The sequence below is a fragment of the Populus alba genome, chromosome 16 (genome assembly GCF_005239225.2).
Source record: "Populus alba chromosome 16, ASM523922v2, whole genome shotgun sequence".
In the NCBI taxonomy this organism is placed as follows: domain Eukaryota; kingdom Viridiplantae; phylum Streptophyta; class Magnoliopsida; order Malpighiales; family Salicaceae; genus Populus; species Populus alba.
Genome location: NC_133299.1, coordinates 13808949 through 13825666, shown reverse-complemented (window position 1 = coordinate 13825666; position 16718 = coordinate 13808949). Strand labels below are relative to the sequence as shown.

Genomic DNA, 16718 nt, shown 5'->3' with positions numbered 1-16718 from the left:
GAAAAGGTGGTGATGTTCTGCTAGGGATTTTTTTTTTGTCTCTTAGTATCATCAACTAATGAGATTTTATTTTAGAATTATATAAAAAGATTTCCAAAAATCCATATAATATACTTTTGTTCTTTATTTACAGTTATCTTTTTCACCTAAATTCTTTAATTAATTCATTAACAAGAGGTCGAATGCGACCCATGAAACGACATCGTTTCCCAATTTTTAATCAAACAATTAATTTCTCGAGTTTTTCCCTCTCTTATCCTTCCGCTTTCTTCAACAAAACAAGTTTCGAAAATTCGAACACTTCACAGTATCTTACAGAAACCCTAAAAAAAGAAAAAGAAATGGGGGATTTCTCTGGAAAAATCGACGTAGAGAAACTAATCTCATTCAGCGACGATCTCGTCGCCGTTTTGAAGGATCAAAAAGACATTAACAACTTGACTCACTGTCTTCAACAGTCACAATCTCTCAAATCCTCTTGCGATGCTGAATTCAACGACTCCAAAACCCTAATCGAAGGTCTCTGTTTGCTAATTTTAAATTTAATTTGTATTGTTTTTTTGTAGATCTGATTGGTTTTAGCAATTTGGAGCAGATTATGAGAAAAAGATAGAAGAATGCAAGAAGAAAACGGAGAAGGCGAAAACGGAAGTTGTTTCCGATGCCGACATGGAGATTCTGGAGCAGGAATTGGAAGCGGAGCTTCAAAAAGAAGCTGCTCTTATGGAGGAGCTCAGATAAGTACTTTACTTGAGTTGTTTTGGATAATTATTTGTTATTATTTTTTTGGTGGTACTGGGAATTGATTATTGGTTTTGTTTGTTTAAACACAGTGATCAACAATGAGATTAGTGATCTGGAGTGTCAACGGGTTTCTTTTGAGGAACGTAAGCGGAATATGAAGAAAAACGAGAAAGATGAGCTCAGAGCACAGTGAGTATTTTTTCATACCTGGTAGATAGAAAGAAAGAATTGATTACTATGTGTTACTTGAACTGTTTGGAAAGAAAATTGTGAATGTGTTATCTTTTTGTGCGTACCGAAAATGATTATATGTTAGTAGTAGCTTGATTAACTGGTAATTCAGAAGATTGATTTCGATTGTTTATATTTTTTAAAGTCTTTGTGTTCAATCCCAGTTGTGAATATTGAATGTGCATTTGTTTTTTTTAATAACTATTGCAAAGACGAGGTGTTGATGACTGTGTGATACCTAGTAATGCTTTCCATTTTTGCTTGTGCTTGCAGGAGGATGCTTTCAATGTATGCATCTGTGACTAATATCATTCCAGACTTGGATGATCACTCCAAAATCTCTGGCCGTATCCTTTATATTACAATCGACTCGCATGAATTTCTTTTTGTTTTGTTTTTTTTTATTGTGTTGAAATTCTTTCTTCCTATTGGGTGTCTTTCTTTAAGGTTCAATGCTGTTTGCTAATCGTGGAAGGTTGACTGTCCTTAATATTGGTTATAGATATTGTGCATAGAGATAACAAGGCTGTTGAGAAATTTGAATTTGATCCAACAAAGATAAGTTCATTTGAAATATGTCAGAGCATCTGGGAGATGATAAATAAGCAATAGATGTTTGGATATCTTCAGCTGGCTTGTGTGCTTCTACTTGGTTTTAATGCGTCTTTCTGTAATATACTTGGTCACTTATTTTGTAGGAGGTGGTCTTCTTTTGTTGAATGTATTTGGCTTTTGTCCCTTCAGATGTGATGGTGCTCTTGTGAGGCATTGCATTCTAGTGTTTGTATGTTCACTTTTGTTGCAGCAATGAAATGTGATAGTTTATAAACCTTGTTTCCCTGCTATTCATTATCAAAAAAGGCTAATATTTTTCTCAAAAGAATGGAGAAAAGGAGAATGTTGATATGATTTTTCTGGATGAAAGCTTCGAAATCACAGCACATGGAGTGGAACTTTATTAAATGCATTTTCTCTTTCGTTTATATGCTTGCAGAACCACTAATTACATCACCCTATGGTTTATGAACTACAGGAATCCACCTGGGGAGTTCCTTGTGCAAGAACCATGCCTGGAAAATTGAAAGCCATAGGTACATACTCCCCTTATTTTATTCTATAATAGAAGGATGCATGTATAATAATCATGCAAGGGGTTCCATCTTCATCTGGTGCTTCCCTGAACTGTCACCTGACCTCGCTTAACTTGCATGACAGACTGATTGGAGTGAGGTGTCCTTGTTAATTGAGGTGTTGGGATGTGAACTGCAAGTCTTGGGCAAAGACTTGCCTTTGTATGCCTTGCAAACATAGTGAATGAAACTCCCATAGTCCTGCATTAAAAAAATAAATATATAAATAAATAAACATGAACAAGGATATTGTTCAGAGGGGAATAGAGATCGTAGAAGGCTTGTGACTGACATCAAGGAGAGGTGTATCATCAACTACCACCCATGGGACGTATTTGTGAGGCGGTCTGAGATGATCTGTTTCTTTGGCATTTTGTAGGACAAGCTGCATGTTTATTTTCTTGAAACATCAGTTCTAGCATTTAAACTTAGAATGCATTATGCTTCATTATACAAGTTGAACGACAGGAAAAAGTGCTTAAAGAAGCCAAGAACCATAGCAAGTAACTTCGCAACCAAAACTGTGCACCACCTTCTTGAAAATTTGAATCGCCTAATTCAGGCAAGCAAATCTATTTTTTTTTTTAATCAAATAAAATGTGATCATTGGATGAACCAAACCTCTTTTCCATGTCCACTGTCATAGCATTTCTTGATGGATTGTGTAGACAGTCCCAATTTACCAGAACATTCTTCCCAGGATTCTTCTGCTCCATTTCTATCAGGAGCTTTATATTGCTTTTCGATACACTTGATGAAATCGAAGTGCTTCTTCTGCATGGTAATGAACTGAAGATCAATTTCATTCTGTGGCTGAATTGTATCATCTAAATTACAATAAATGCTTGTTTTTTCACCATGTTTATTTCTGTTCACAGTCAAGTATTTTTCAGAGAGCAGGTTTTACCAAATCAGGCCAGAGGTTGATGGCACAAGCATGTATGATGTTCAGATAACATTCATCTTCCCCATGCTGCAAAATACCAAAGTAAAAGGTGATTGATCAAACAATGGAAAGAACAAGAAACAAAAAGAAAGAACAATACTGAAGATGGAAATTGCAACCTGACACTCAATGGTATTGTTGGAGTCTAGAATAGCATTTCCCCATGGAACCAGTCTGAGATTGAGAATGGTCATGAGATCAGTCTCCAGGACCTGAGCCAGGGGACCTGCAATGAAACTGCTGCAATACGGACACAGAGATTCATAATATAAAGACATTTTAACTTTCTCAGAATTGCGAGAGATTTTCCTGGACGTAACAGGAGGCGCTGGTTCCCGAGCAACATCGTACTCTGAAGAATGGGAAGGGGTGACGAACAAGAACACCAGAGAAGTGAGAAGAAGGAAAGAGAGTAATGGAGAAGAGCCCATCTCTTTTTGATGGTTGGTGCATTGAAAACTCAATATGGTTTGCGGTATTTATAGGTCTAGCAAGTGACGAGAAATATTTTTGTCCCAGTCAGACAATGTGACACCTAATGCCCTACCATCAATGCTCTGTGAGTAGTAGCTGAAACCCATCTAACATTTTTTCTTTTTAAGAACATATTCATCTGATAGACTGATTTATTGAAGCACCAGCTGAAAATGGAGTTAATTAAACATAAATACTGGAGATATGGAGATGGAAGTGACATGTTTTTTTTTTTTTTTTTTTTTTTAATTTAAAAAAAATATAAATTTATTTTAAAATTATCAAACAAATAAATTTATTTTATGGTTTTTTCTCCGTCTCTCCAGCCAGGTACACTGTGACCATTCTGTTTACCACGAGACTAAAGTCAACATAATCTCAGGAAACGAGAGATGAGCAGCAAGTGATAAACATTTAAGTGTGTACCCTTTTGCATTCAGTGGCTGGCGTTTATGCCATGACAGTGATGGCATCAAATGAGTTTATGGCATGTGCATCTTACGAGATTGAAAAGGTGAAGCTCTTCAAGTCGTCATATGTTTGCTATAATAGTCAGGTGCATTTACTCTCCTGTCAGTCCCAGTAGGGAAACGATTTAGGGCAGAGGATGCGAGGGTTCTTTTGCACTTTTTCCATGGGAGATAAAAGAGACCAGAAAACTGCCGTTCATCCTGCTCTGAGCTGTTAACGACCAGTCTCTGCTGTACACGAGTGGGGTGAAAGAAGAGTGATTCCAAGAAAGAACTCATGTCGTTTCTCATATTGGTAGGGATAGCTAGTAGTTGGCTGGTTGCTTCCGTTGCTAGCACTTGGTCAACTTCAGTCAGTCAGGCACAAGTGACAAAATTACACCACAGATTTCAAAAACATCGTTGGCCGGAGCTCAAAAACTTGGTTACAAGTCAGAAAACAGTGTCTCCACGGCAATTGATCAAAAGTTACCAATGCAGTGAGAACGAGAAGTGGAGGGCAGCTGTGGAACGGACAAAAAAGTAGGGGTGATTAGTTTTTATTCTATTTGGTTTGATTTTTACTTATAAAAAACAATCAAATTGAAATTTTATAAAATATAATATATAAAAAAAAAACTAAAACTGAATCAAAACTCGTTCAAACCAGTTTTGATCTGAATTGGTTTTTTATATTAAAAACTAAAACCCAACCAAATAATTTTGGTTTGGTTATTTTATATTAATAACCAAAAAATTATATTATTTTTTGGGTATTTTTTTCGGACTTTTCTAAAGAGTGTTTTTCTGTTCGGTTTTTCGGTTTTAGGTTTACAAAACCAAACTGAACCAAATATTTTTTTAAATATTCTAATCGGTTTTTTTCATGATTTAATTTTCTTGGTTATATTTTTTTTTAATTTTTCGGTTTAATTAATTTTTTAGTTTTTTTTCACCTTTTTTTTTTTAAAAAAAAAAAAGTCATGAACCATGGTGAACTCATAGGCATTCCATTAATAATCAGATACCTACCCTCTTGCAGTGTTAGAAAATGGTTGTCGCCAAAACAATTATACTGATGGCAACATTCTTTATGCATTAATGGAATACCAATTACCCTGCAGCAACCCAGACGCCAGCTGCTAAGCTGCTTTTCCAGTCATTTGTTACCTTTTTTTTTTTTTTTTAATGAACTTGAGAAATACAGGTGCCAAAGTTATTGCTCAACATTCCAAATCACATGCAGATTCTATACATATAAATAAGAGAGCTATAAAAAAAGATCTATTTTAAGGAACTTTTTTAAGATGTTAGCCAAGGCCATGTAGCTCAAGTGTCTAGACCGCCCAGTGTCAAAAAACTCTCAGCCATTGAAAGAACTCGAGCATGCATCCTTGCATCAGATTTGACATCATATCCATAAAGCAAAATCATTTGAATGCTTACATTCAGAAGAGAGTTTTTTATGAACCGTGTAAGCTTTAGGCAAAGCTTGTAAATGCTAGGAAATCAACACCATTTTCTAGGCAATCAAGGGTGTCAAGACAACCTTAGTTACAAGGCATAGGATTGCTTAAATAGGTTGGTCGAGAGAGTATTGAGGTTTCAGTCAAGAACTTACCTATATGCGAAACATATTTGATTATGTTAGCTGTTTTCATTGGGGTTTTCCCTATTTTGGATGAGAGGGACACCATCTTCCCTCCAAATTAGACGTTCTTCACATAATGCAATCTTATAATACACTGAATAGTAAGTGCAAAGTACCCTAGTCATCCAATAGTACGGTATGAGTGATTATTACAAAGTTTTGGACTAATAGAGTTTTGGATTTTGAACAGTTAAAGCAAAAATAAAATAAAATTAATTGTGTGTTTGATATTTGTGATGCAAGATGATTTTCAAAAGTATTTTTTGTTTGAAAATGATTTTTATTTTAGATTTTACTCTTTATTTTTAATATCAATATATCAAAACTATCAAAAAATATTAAAAAATTCGATGCATTTTCAAATAAAACACTTATTTTTTTAAGAAATATAAACTAAATATTACTTTTAAAATAAACACCATTAAAGAATAGAAACCACCCTCAAGAAAATACTATCAAAGAATAGAAATAATTAAGAGCTATTGTAAACTGCATGAAGTAAATTCATATTAATTTCAGATTAGTATATTGGTCCACACTCCTTAGCAAGTCCATATCAACTTTTTTTTAAATGTAAAAAATATGAAGGGTATGAAAAATATTTTAATAGTGTTATTAAACCTAATCAAATGAGTTGATTTTTAAACTTCCACTCAACTCTTTGCCAGACCCAAGTAACATGAGTCTTGAAATCATGTCAGACCGAAGGTGTTTGAGTTTGGCAATCATGCCAGATCTAAGACGGTTGAGTTTACATGGTTGCTAGACTCAAGGCGGTTGGACCTGTTATGGTTGTCAGACCTAAGGTTTTTGAATCTAACGCCAAAGATTTATATAATTTTCGGGAGCCAGACAAAGGTAATGGTTTTTTTAAGGACTAAAATACTCATGGAAATATGTTGAATGGTCTCAAGACATCTAACTAATAATTCCTTATGGATTTTTGATGTATTGTTAAGAAAAAAAACAACAAATACCTTTGCCATACACTGCTGAATTTCAATAAATAAATGCATAATTTAAGCTAAACTCTGCTATGCTGATACCAATTGCTAGATACATGCCCATGCTCTCGCAACTTTAAAAAACTCTAATAAAAAACAAAGAAAAATTACTCTTGTAAGCTTTTCTTGTTAACAATACAAGGATGTACTTATTGTCCTCCAATAAAATGATACTCAAAGTTCTCATGTTCTGCTCGTTAATTTGTTGTCTAAACTTTTTGTTATCTATCTCTAATCCTCCTACTTGGGTCTGGTATGGTTGCTAGATTCATGACGTTTGCATTTGGCATTAGCTTTTGGGCCTGATGTAATTGCCATACCCAAATATCTTTTCTCTCATTTGTTTCACTTTCATTCTTTTCGTGATCTAAGTTGTAAAAAGTTAAAAGAAAAAGAGAGAGAAGAAGCAATAAATGAGAAGAAAAAGAAAATCAAAGAAATATTTATCCACTCGTTAAAAGATGAGAAATTAAAAATAAAATTATTATTATAATTCATAATAAAAAATCTCTTTATTTATAATAATTTTCTCACACTATTTAGTTTTTGTTATAATAATATAATGGGACCAATAAAAACTCATTAATGTTTACAAGTCATTTCTTTTTCTACGTACGGTTCAGCAAATAGTTCCACAAGGTGGAAACAATTTGCAGGAAGGTCCAAAATTGACTTAATTTAATAGTTTTAGATATAGGATCATTGAACCCTTAATTGATGTGCCACTTGAAATGTTCTCTTGATCCAACTGCCGTCCATCATTCCTCTGGTGTTCACTGCAATATAAATAAGAATAGTGTAATGATTTTTTTTTTTTAATAAAAAAAAACTCACTTACTTAGCTTACGGGGGCAGTATTATAATTGCAAAAGGATCAATAAATCATTGTAATATTTATTGAGGTCAAATATGTTTTTGACTTTTTAATTGTATAATGTAATGACTATAATGTAATGACTAGAATACTATTGAAATTAAAATAAATATACCTTTGATAAAGGGGCGAATTCTTCTTTTTGTTTAAAAATGCATAATCAATTTACTTTGTTATCCCTTGAATATTTTGCTTTTAACACTTAGGCCTTAGGATTTATTCATCTTTTCAATATGGTCATTTTGTAATTATGGAACCAATACAGGGGTAATTTCATATTTTAAAAAGAGTACTTAAAATTTGATCCTTTTTTTTTTTGGATTTTTTTTTTTATTTTTTTGTAAAATGTTTGAATATTTTCAATTTCATCATTGAATCAATGAAAATTATTCCCCCTCTTGTTTTATTTGTTTAGCATTTAGTCTTCATTCTTTTTTTTAGGGGGTCTTTTGTCGAATTATATATATTTTTAATTTTATTTTTTAACATTAAAATATTATTTTACCTTTTTTTTTGTTTTCGATTTGGTCATTTTTCTTCTGATTTTAGGTTTTTGTTTTGATTTATTTTGTAAAATATTTGAATATTTTTAATTTCACCATTGAATCAATGAAAATTATCCCCCCTTGTTTTTTTGTTTAGCATTTAGTTCTTATTTTTTTTAGAGAGATATTTTATTAAATTGATTTTTTTTAATTTCATTTTTTAATATTGAAATGTTATTTTACAAGTCAACTCATGATTTTGACACCAAATTATATGCTATGAGGATGATTGAGTTGTTTCTTGTTTGCCACCCTAACCGATACCATTCCTGCTGCTCATACTTGTGTTAGTGGCCTTTCCACCTTGTTGTATAAATTTTAATTTCATTAATTACAGGGAAAGCAATATGCTGGCTAATATTGAGTCATCAACAAACTATGCAGGTCTTAGAAAATATCCTGAAAATATATTCCTTAGGATCCTTAAACTTCTAAGAGGATGACCAGCCATGATGATGCAAAATCCTCAACAAAGACATCCAACTTCCATGTCATTTTGGGAACCACTTTCTTACAAGTTGAAACAAAAATTAATTAGCTCGATCGATGAACTGTAAGAATCTCAATGTCTTGCCCATTCAAGAAAATGATAAATTTGTGATGACACAAGGCACATGCTTGCTAATTAACTTCTAATATGTCTGCCAAATCCTGGAAATTTTTGTTTTCAGCATTAAGTAGGTCTGTCCATGAATTCTTGTTTCACAGCTGTTATGGTTGTTTTTGTGGAAAAAATAAAATAAAATTGTATAGGATAAAACCAGGTTATCAATTATTTTTTAGTTGGCGTTTTGTTTTTTTATTGGAACGATAAATTTCGTTTCTAGAATATTTTCGTAATTTATTATGAGTTTCCATGCTTTGGGAATATATATAATACAAAATATATGATTTCAAATTCAAATAAAAAAATAAATTAACTTCAAATTATACAATACAAAAACAATATCAAATATCTAAATATAATTTTAAAACTTAAAAACATTTCTAAATAGTCAAGATTAAAAAAAATACTAAAATAATAAGAAAATAAAAGGTTTTAATACAAAAAAATAATAATCAAATATCATATCCATCATTAACATAGAAATAAGAATTTTGATCGTATGATGATATATAAAAAAGTTACCAAATAGATATTTTGATAGATGATGATTGCCACTAAGTTCATCCTCTTCATCAAAATGAATCATTTCTTTATTTAAAGTTAAAATAGATAAAAATATTTTACTAGTCTTCCCACTTAAATCGTTTCTATTCAGTCAAGCACTAATTTATTTATTTAATAAGTTAATAAGGGAAAAAAAGAGAAAAACTCACACCAACTCAATCAAATTTTAAGCAAAGATACAAACAATGTTTTTCAGAAATAAATTCATTAAACTGTAAATAGTCCACAAATTTAAATTATTTCTCAAGAACTTTAAACTCCAAAAATACTTCATTATAAAGAAAGGTGACAGATCATTCAATGGTAAGACGACACTCATGTACAATGATCCTAACCCCTTACCCTTATTGCTCTCGGTTGTAAACACAGCTATTTTCCTGGTTTTGGAAATCTTGGAGCGTTCGGTCCACGCTCTTGAAAAGGAAGGACCCTCTAAGCTAATATATCCAAAGCTTAAAGTTTAAACCCCTGTTTAATGAAGGCAAAAACCTTTTCAAGAGACCAAAACAAAGTGAAGTCCACACATACTGACCTGTCTGCACCAATCCAACGTGGCTGTAACTTGACGCCACGTTGAAACTGTTTAGATTTCACACTCAGGACGAGCCATTCTTCTCACCTTCATAAGAAATTCGGAATGATCCGAGATCTTTAGCCAGAATTGTGACCATAAAATAATCATGCCACTAATGATGACTTGTTGGAAGCATTTTTACACAAATCGTTCTCTTAATCCACGATCGTGTTTTAGCAAGAAGCTGTAGAATTCAAAAAAGTATAATGTTAGAAACTTAGAATGACATAATCACAGGATGAGACAGGATTAAAGCTTGCAGCTGGAGCTGAAGTTCAGTACTGGGAACTTGATTTTCTAATTGTGAAATCATCTTCAGAGCCCTGCGGGGCTTCTGGACAAAGGATGCGAGGTTAACAGGTCAAGTTTAAGGCAACACGCATTTAGTCTATAGGTTTTCCTGTGGTGTTAACAGGCCATGGCTTTGGCAGCAGAAGCTTCAGTCTCCAGATTTTACTAGTTCTTGACTTCCAAGCTCACATGCCTGAAACTTGCGCTATCAGGGTAAAATGATGGATTAAATTGATTGAGTTATGCACACCTACACCATCAAATATTCTTAACATCTTATTCAGGTTTCTTCTCATTAATGGAGTCGAACCATCCGTGACATTGTCGGTTTCGGAGCTCAAAATCAGAATGATTGCCAGTGCCAGACTAATGATATAAAAAGAGAGCGAACAGGACAACAATTCGAAACTCAGGCATTGAAACCTGCACAATTCTGAATAGGCTAGACTAGTTTTTGCATATGGATATCATAGCAACTCGCAAAAATGCACTAGAGCAAACTACTTGAATCCCTTTTCAGGAAATTTCCAGAAAGCTCTCTTCAACCTTGGAATTCTCTTTATTGTTCTCAACAAACGTAAAATTGTCAGCCCAACCATGGTATGGATGGATAGGACTTTCCTCCTTAATTGAGCTGACACTATTAGGTGGATGATTTGCAGGCATTTGGCTTGATTTTGCCTTTGTATGAACTGCAGATATAGGTGGTGAACTCTCCGTAGTCCTGCATTAGTAGTAGGGTTATCAGTAGCACACTAGAGAGAAAGAGAGAGACCAAGGATTAAGGACTGACCTTTCCGAGTGATTTATTATTCACGACTACCCAAGGCATAAACACATGAGGCGGATCAAGATGTGCAGTTTCATAACCATTTAAAGCTTGAAGCTGCATATCAACAGGAAAGAACAGGAAAGACATCATAGTGCTACAGAAGAAATATCAGAACTGGGAAATGATGAAGTTAAAAAAGTATTCGATGTTACCTTTGCTCCAGTTCCATTGTTATAACACTCCAAAATAGGTTCTTCGGACAATCCAAGCGAGTTGAAACAAGACTGCCAATCCGAATGCGTTCCATCGATAACAAGGAACTCAATGCAGTGAATCAGTGCATAATATTTGTCCTGGATTAGAGAATAGATGAATAAATCTATTTTCAAATAATTTATTTTAAAAACATTTGGCAATAATTTTGCTTCGAGTTATTATGAACATATGCATAGGGTGATTATAGCCATGGAAGAATAGAAAGGAGGTCCCCTACCACATCATTCCAGACATTGATGGCGCAGGCTTGAATTTTATGCAGAAAACATTCATCACGACCATTCTGCTAATTTGGTAAATTTAGATTTGCATAAGATAAATAAAGCTACTACTAGAAAAGAAAAGAAAAGAAAAGAAAAGAAAAGAAACACGAAAATTTTTATGGTGGTTGCACATCTCTATCACTATGGTACCCCAGCATTAACTGGGCTAACATTTTCTGTTGCCATCCTTCAATGGAAATGACTGTGAAGGCGTAATGCTGGTTTTTGATGGTTATAATTTATTCTCTTCTTTCCATCTTGCAAACTCAACAAGGTCAAATACTCAACCATGAAAAAAGAGAGAAAATGGACCCTCGTTCTTCATGAATGGTGAGTCCACAGTAAATCCTTCACTTTTCTGGTATTCCATTGTCCTGTTTGGAAACGTAGAATCTTACAGATTCTGGCTCTATGAGCTTAAACAATTTTGCTTAGCTTTCCATATGAACAATTCTTAAGCTGCTTCAATCCATTGAGCCTTAAAAGTCTCTCAGGTTTTGGCAATGCAAACACTATCATTCCAAATCCAAAGCAGATGGTGATCTCCATGTAGTTGGAAAAAGAGAGAAAAGAAAAAAATTTGGCCCTACCGAAACGCCATTTAATTATAAAGTACGGGCAGGCAGATGAGTAGATGACAATTTAAATTTAATAGCAAATGAAGATGGAGAAGATGAATATGACCTGACAAATGATGGTGTTGTCTGTTTCGTTGACATGAGCATTACCCCAAGGTACCATCCTGAGATTGGTGATGGTGATGAGATCATCGTCGAAGACACCTGTGAGATTTTGGATAATGAAGGTTGCACAAGATGGGCTTAATGCTTCATAGTAAACAGAGAGGTTAACCATTTGAGAATCCATGGAGGATGATATCTTGATATCTTCGAAATCTGAGTGAGAAGCAGCGTGAGATGGAGGTAGAAGGAAGATCAAGAAGGAAGCAACGATGAATGTGAAGACTAGTTTTGTAGAAGTCATTTTCTTTTTTTGTTAGCATAGTACGTAGATGTTTCGATCTTCACAGAGTATCAAGTTATAAAGGTTGTAATTTTGATAATCATTAACGGACAACAATACCCTTAATAATTAATTTCACATCTATGTTTAAAATATTTGCATTTTCCTTCTACAATATCTAAGATTAGAAATTAACTAGTTAGGTGGTACGCATTACACTATGGATTTATATTTTATTTTAATAAAATATTTAAGTTTTTATGAATCTAAAACTATTTGGGTCTTGCACCTGATGAGATCCAAGTTTATTTTAGGTCTTACACGAGACCTAAGACTATATTGAGTTTTATTCTTAATAGAACTCGAGGTTATTTGTGTCCTACACATGACAGGACCCAAGTTTATTTTAGGTTCTGCATAAACCATGATCCAAAGCTATTTTAGATTCTGCACCCGGCAGGATCTAATGCTATTTAGATCCTGCAACCAGCTCATGAGAAGACTAGTTTTGTAAAAGCTTTTTTTTTTATTATTATTATTAGCATAGTATGTAGATGTTTCTTCACATGGTGTCAAGTTATAAAGGGTTGTAATTTTGATAATCATTAACGGACAACAATACCCTTCATTAATTTCTTATATATGTTTAAAATATTTGCATTTTCCCTGAGTAGGATTTTTTTTTATTTAATAAAAAAAAAATTTTCTTTTATGGTATTTTAATTTTTTCCTATTTATTTTTTAAAAATCAAATATCATGCTTGATAATTTTTTTTTATCTATTTAATTTAGAAATTATCCAGTTTAGAAATTTTAATTTTTCTTCTTCAATTTAGACCGGTACTAGTATGAAAGTGGTTGTTGATGCAACTGGGCTTGTAAAAATTAAAAATTATAAGCATTCAAGTGGGGATATGTTATAACTAAATGAGAATCTGACACACACACATACATAGTATGTGGATGGCCCAATAGATATTTTTATGAATTAGTAGGATATGTTAAAAAGGCAATAATAAGAGATCCTGACATTGGATATCTAACTTAAATTTTTCCAGGTAATTTTCTAGGTAGTTTTCCAATTAAGAACCATTTCATCGGTCATTGGACAATTGGATTTATGAAAATTAGACCTAGGAGTTGTTGTTTGGGCCAATTTTGTTGTTTTTCCTAGGTTTTTTTTTTGGATTCTGTGTTAATTTCCTTTGAGCTTTCGAATGTTTATTTATTTTCTAGTAGAGATAGGGTTTTCTAACCTAATTAAAAGTAATGTAAACCTCATAAAGAAACAAACTTTATAGCCTTATTTTCTGATAATAAAATTATGAATTTAGAGTTTATATCTGCAATTCTTTTTGCTTATTAACTTTTTGTGTTTTCTATGTTGTTGCTATCCTTATAGTTTCCGCTTGCATCATTTTTTATTTTATATTTCCACGGACTACTTGAAGAGAAATATCTAGTAATAAAATTCTAAATTATAATTTTTTAGCGTTGACCGTATTTGATAAATTTTGTGTTACTTGTGTTTATTGTTTTTCTTTTATTGTTTTTATCTGTGTTAATTTGTATCAGAAAGCAATGATTCCCAATAGTTTTTGTTATGTGAAATTATTATTACAGTCCATATTAAAAAGTTTTCTGATCTACAATGATTTCCCCGTACTATTTAGCTTTTGGTATAATTATTGTAGCATGTGTATATAAAATGAGCTTCTTGGGTATATGAGATTTCGGGACCATTTGTTTTTATGATGTTTTTTTAAAATTAATTTTTTATATTTTTAAATTGTTTTATGATAATATCAAAAATAAATTTTAAAAATATTTTCAAGAAAAAAAAACAATTTAAAAAAAACCTAAAAACACCATGATTTAATTAATTCTTGCCTAAAGTTACGGGCTTCATTTCTTTTTCCTCCTTTTTGGTGCGGAAGAATCCATGTAAGTATATTCCTAGTCCACTGCAAGGGACAAGGAATTGCTGTTATAAAAACACCAGGAACCCTGTGATGCTGCTTTAAGGTAAAACGAAGCATGCTCTTAATAGTTAATTCTACATTTGCAATGGCCTAAACACAACAGCAAATAGTATTTCTCATTCTGTTCTGGCTAGACTGATCTCTACAGACCAACACAAGAAAACTCAATCTGAATACTATAAATCTTCTGGAAAGTTAACCATACACCCACTAGAGCACATTGATCAAAAACACCATGATTTAATTAATTATTGCCTAAAGTTACGGGCTTTTTTTTTTTTTGATAACCCAGGGTGTCCGGGCCAGCTTGCGCGCACCACAACTAATTCTCGGGCTCACTGAATATCCTGCAAGCCCAGTGAGCATGTAAAGCACCGCGGGGGTGACAGGCGTACACAAATGAGGCTTGAACCCTGGTATAGAGTAAAGGAACAAGTCCCTTCAACCTCTGGGCCACAACCTATGGGCTTCATTTCTTTTTCCCTCTTATTGGTGCGGAAGAATTCATGTAAGTATATTCCTAGTCCACGGCAAGGGATAAGGAATTGCTGTTATAAAAACACCAGGAACCCTGTGATGCTGCTTTAAGGTAAAACGAAGCATGCTCTTAATGCTACATTTGCAATGACCTAAACACAACAGCAAATAGTATTTCTGATTCTGTTCTGGCTAGACTGATCTCTACAGACCAACACAAGAAAACTCAATCTGAATACTATAAATCAGCTGGAAAGTTTACCATACACCCACTAGAGCACATTGATCAACAATATCATATCAGCAAGTCAAGATTCCACCTTAATTCTTTGAGACCATCGAGCATGGTTGATCTCGGGACTTCAATTTATTGCCGGAGCTGATGATGTCAGGTTGCTGGTTTGGTCTACATAGCAAACAGAATTGATGTGATTTTCCTTCTGCGATGAATTGCTCTCCAGAGGAAGTGATTTGCAGGCCTCTGGGATTTTCGTCCCTCTGTAAGCCTTGCAGATATAGCTCACAAAATTCTCAAAGTCCTGCATCCATATACCTTCTATTGAGTTCGAAAGACAAGGTGACATGCTTCCGTTAACTAGCTAGAGTCTCAGAATTATGATAGACTAACCTCCCGGAGTGGTTGATTATTCACCACCACCCATGGCACAAATCTATGGGGTGGTTTGAGCTGGGAAGTTTCAGCTGCATATTTTCTCTCGAGCTGCATCTCATCATCATTCAAGCTCAAACAATCAAAGAAATGAAACTTGGCAATGGTGTAAATAGGATCAGATTATCATAGTGTGGTTAACAAGAACGAAACTCACCACTTCCCCATATCCACTCGTGTAGCAATCAATTGGTGCTTTGCCCAGCCCACTCATACCAAAGCAATTAACCCACTCGTTCATCTTGTTTTCCAAGGACATTTTCTCAACACAGTGTATAAATCTAAAATGCCTGACCTAAATCAAGGGAAAAAAGTGAAAATCAATCCATCACAAGCTGCAGATCATAGCAGGCCATGAACATGACTAAAGATTCTACTGGGAAATTGATTCCGACAAGGTAAGCTTACCGCATCAGGGTAAATGGTTACAGTGCAGGCTTCGATAGCATTTAGGAAACATTCATTCGTACCATGCTGCAATGTTTTCGACACCCACCCATAAAAAAAATGTGATTCAAAACATAGAATTAACCTCTAAAAAACAAAAAACAAAAAACAAAAAACAAAAAACAAAAGATTATCGCTGTGCTAACCTGGCAAACAAAGCTGCCATTAGGTTGGATGAAAGCATTTCCCCAGGGAATCAATCTGAGATTGACAATGGAGATGAGTCCTCTGTCAAAGACTTTAACCAAATGGTTCACTATGAAATCTGCACAATATGGGCACAGAGTTTCATAGTACAAAGACAGCGTAACGTTTTGACTGCTGCTAGTAGATGCGATCAAGAACAATGCAGTGCAGATGAAAAGCAAGAAGGCGGTGAACAATGAAGGACGAGAAGCCATTCCAAAGTGCAAAAACTCCCATGTGAGACTACAATGGCTTATAAATTTTCCTTTTGCAAAGAGTAACTGTGACTCTTGGTGGGGCTACTAGTAATTATGGTCTCTGGTTAGCTTTTTTCCTTTTCCTTTTCCTTTTCTGTTTTGGATTTCACAGAGATAGGATAACATTCTAATCAATTTTTAGTCTTTTTGTACCTTCAAGTTTTCTTGGCTTTTGTTCATGATATTGTATTTTTACCTCTGGGAAAAACAAAAAGGAGAATGGAGCAGGGCAAACTTCGAGGCTCCTTGCACAGCCTGAGAAAAAAAAAACGTGGACTTCTTTTTTACCCTTCCTAAAAAGGCTACATTAGTTAAGAAAATTACAAGGTTCATAATCCATA

General features: G+C 33.8%; 4 protein-coding genes across 5 annotated transcripts; 1 reads left to right on the top strand and 3 right to left on the bottom strand.

Moving 5' to 3' along the window:
* The first annotated feature begins 255 nt into the window (after positions 1-255).
* On the top strand, positions 256-1804 carry LOC118039371 (kinetochore protein SPC24 homolog). The gene is made up of 5 exons (XM_073405087.1): positions 256-519; positions 596-738; positions 833-933; positions 1249-1322; positions 1478-1804. Exons 1-5 carry the CDS (start codon positions 342-344, stop codon positions 1585-1587), a joined length of 606 nt encoding a protein of 201 aa, XP_073261188.1. The 5' UTR covers positions 256-341; the 3' UTR covers positions 1588-1804.
* Positions 1805-1971: 167 nt separating this feature from the next.
* Positions 1972-3597, bottom strand: LOC118039372 (gamma-interferon-responsive lysosomal thiol protein). The gene is made up of 5 exons (XM_035046061.2): positions 3171-3597; positions 3013-3078; positions 2727-2879; positions 2398-2490; positions 1972-2306 (listed from the first exon to the last, which is right to left on the bottom strand). Exons 1-5 carry the CDS (start codon positions 3480-3482, stop codon positions 2175-2177), a joined length of 756 nt encoding a protein of 251 aa, XP_034901952.1. The 5' UTR covers positions 3483-3597; the 3' UTR covers positions 1972-2174.
* Positions 3598-10317: 6720 nt separating this feature from the next.
* On the bottom strand, positions 10318-12423 carry LOC118039373 (gamma-interferon-responsive lysosomal thiol protein). Of its 2 annotated transcripts, XM_035046062.2 has the most exons (5): positions 12080-12422; positions 11350-11415; positions 11069-11209; positions 10878-10970; positions 10320-10808 (listed from the first exon to the last, which is right to left on the bottom strand). In XM_035046062.2, the coding sequence occupies exons 1-5, from the start codon at positions 12377-12379 to the stop codon at positions 10728-10730; spliced, it is 681 nt and encodes a 226-aa protein (XP_034901953.1). In that variant the 5' UTR covers positions 12380-12422; the 3' UTR covers positions 10320-10727. The 2 variants fall into 2 exon arrangements, with proteins under 2 accessions (XP_073261187.1, XP_034901953.1); XM_073405086.1 differs by lacking the exon at positions 11350-11415 and having other exon boundaries at positions 10318-10808; positions 12080-12423.
* A 2075-nt stretch (positions 12424-14498) lies between these two features.
* On the bottom strand, positions 14499-16503 carry LOC118039377 (gamma-interferon-responsive lysosomal thiol protein). Its single transcript, XM_035046066.2, has 5 exons — positions 16081-16503; positions 15896-15961; positions 15645-15782; positions 15446-15538; positions 14499-15356 (listed from the first exon to the last, which is right to left on the bottom strand). Exons 1-5 carry the CDS (start codon positions 16333-16335, stop codon positions 15180-15182), a joined length of 729 nt encoding a protein of 242 aa, XP_034901957.1. The 5' UTR covers positions 16336-16503; the 3' UTR covers positions 14499-15179.
* Between the last annotated feature and the right edge of the window lie 215 nt (positions 16504-16718).

Excerpts from the sequence above, each read along its gene's own strand:
- LOC118039371 (XM_073405087.1), top strand. The coding sequence starts at position 342 with ATGGGGGATTTCTCTGGAAAAATCGACGTAGAGAAACTAATCTCATTC. Across the intron at positions 739-832 it reads CTCTTATGGAGGAGCTCAGA|GTGATCAACAATGAGATTAG; the intron begins TAAGTACTTTAC and ends TGTTTAAACACA. Across the intron at positions 934-1,248 it reads AAAGATGAGCTCAGAGCACA|GAGGATGCTTTCAATGTATG; the intron begins GTGAGTATTTTT and ends TTGTGCTTGCAG.
- LOC118039372 (XM_035046061.2), bottom strand. The coding sequence starts at position 3,482 with ATGGGCTCTTCTCCATTACTCTCTTTCCTTCTTCTCACTTCTCTGGTG. Across the intron at positions 3,079-3,170 it reads ACAATACCATTGAGTGTCAG|CATGGGGAAGATGAATGTTA; the intron begins GTTGCAATTTCC and ends GGTATTTTGCAG. Across the intron at positions 2,880-3,012 it reads TCAACCTCTGGCCTGATTTG|AAGAAGCACTTCGATTTCAT; the intron begins GTAAAACCTGCT and ends ATTACCATGCAG.
- LOC118039373 (XM_035046062.2), bottom strand. The coding sequence starts at position 12,379 with ATGACTTCTACAAAACTAGTCTTCACATTCATCGTTGCTTCCTTCTTG. Across the intron at positions 11,416-12,079 it reads ACAACACCATCATTTGTCAG|AATGGTCGTGATGAATGTTT; the intron begins GTCATATTCATC and ends CCAAATTAGCAG. Across the intron at positions 10,971-11,068 it reads ACAATGGAACTGGAGCAAAG|CTTCAAGCTTTAAATGGTTA; the intron begins GTAACATCGAAT and ends GTTGATATGCAG.
- LOC118039377 (XM_035046066.2), bottom strand. The coding sequence starts at position 16,335 with ATGGCTTCTCGTCCTTCATTGTTCACCGCCTTCTTGCTTTTCATCTGC. Across the intron at positions 15,783-15,895 it reads TAACCATTTACCCTGATGCG|GTCAGGCATTTTAGATTTAT; the intron begins GTAAGCTTACCT and ends CCCTTGATTTAG. Across the intron at positions 15,357-15,445 it reads ATAATCAACCACTCCGGGAG|GACTTTGAGAATTTTGTGAG; the intron begins GTTAGTCTATCA and ends ATATGGATGCAG.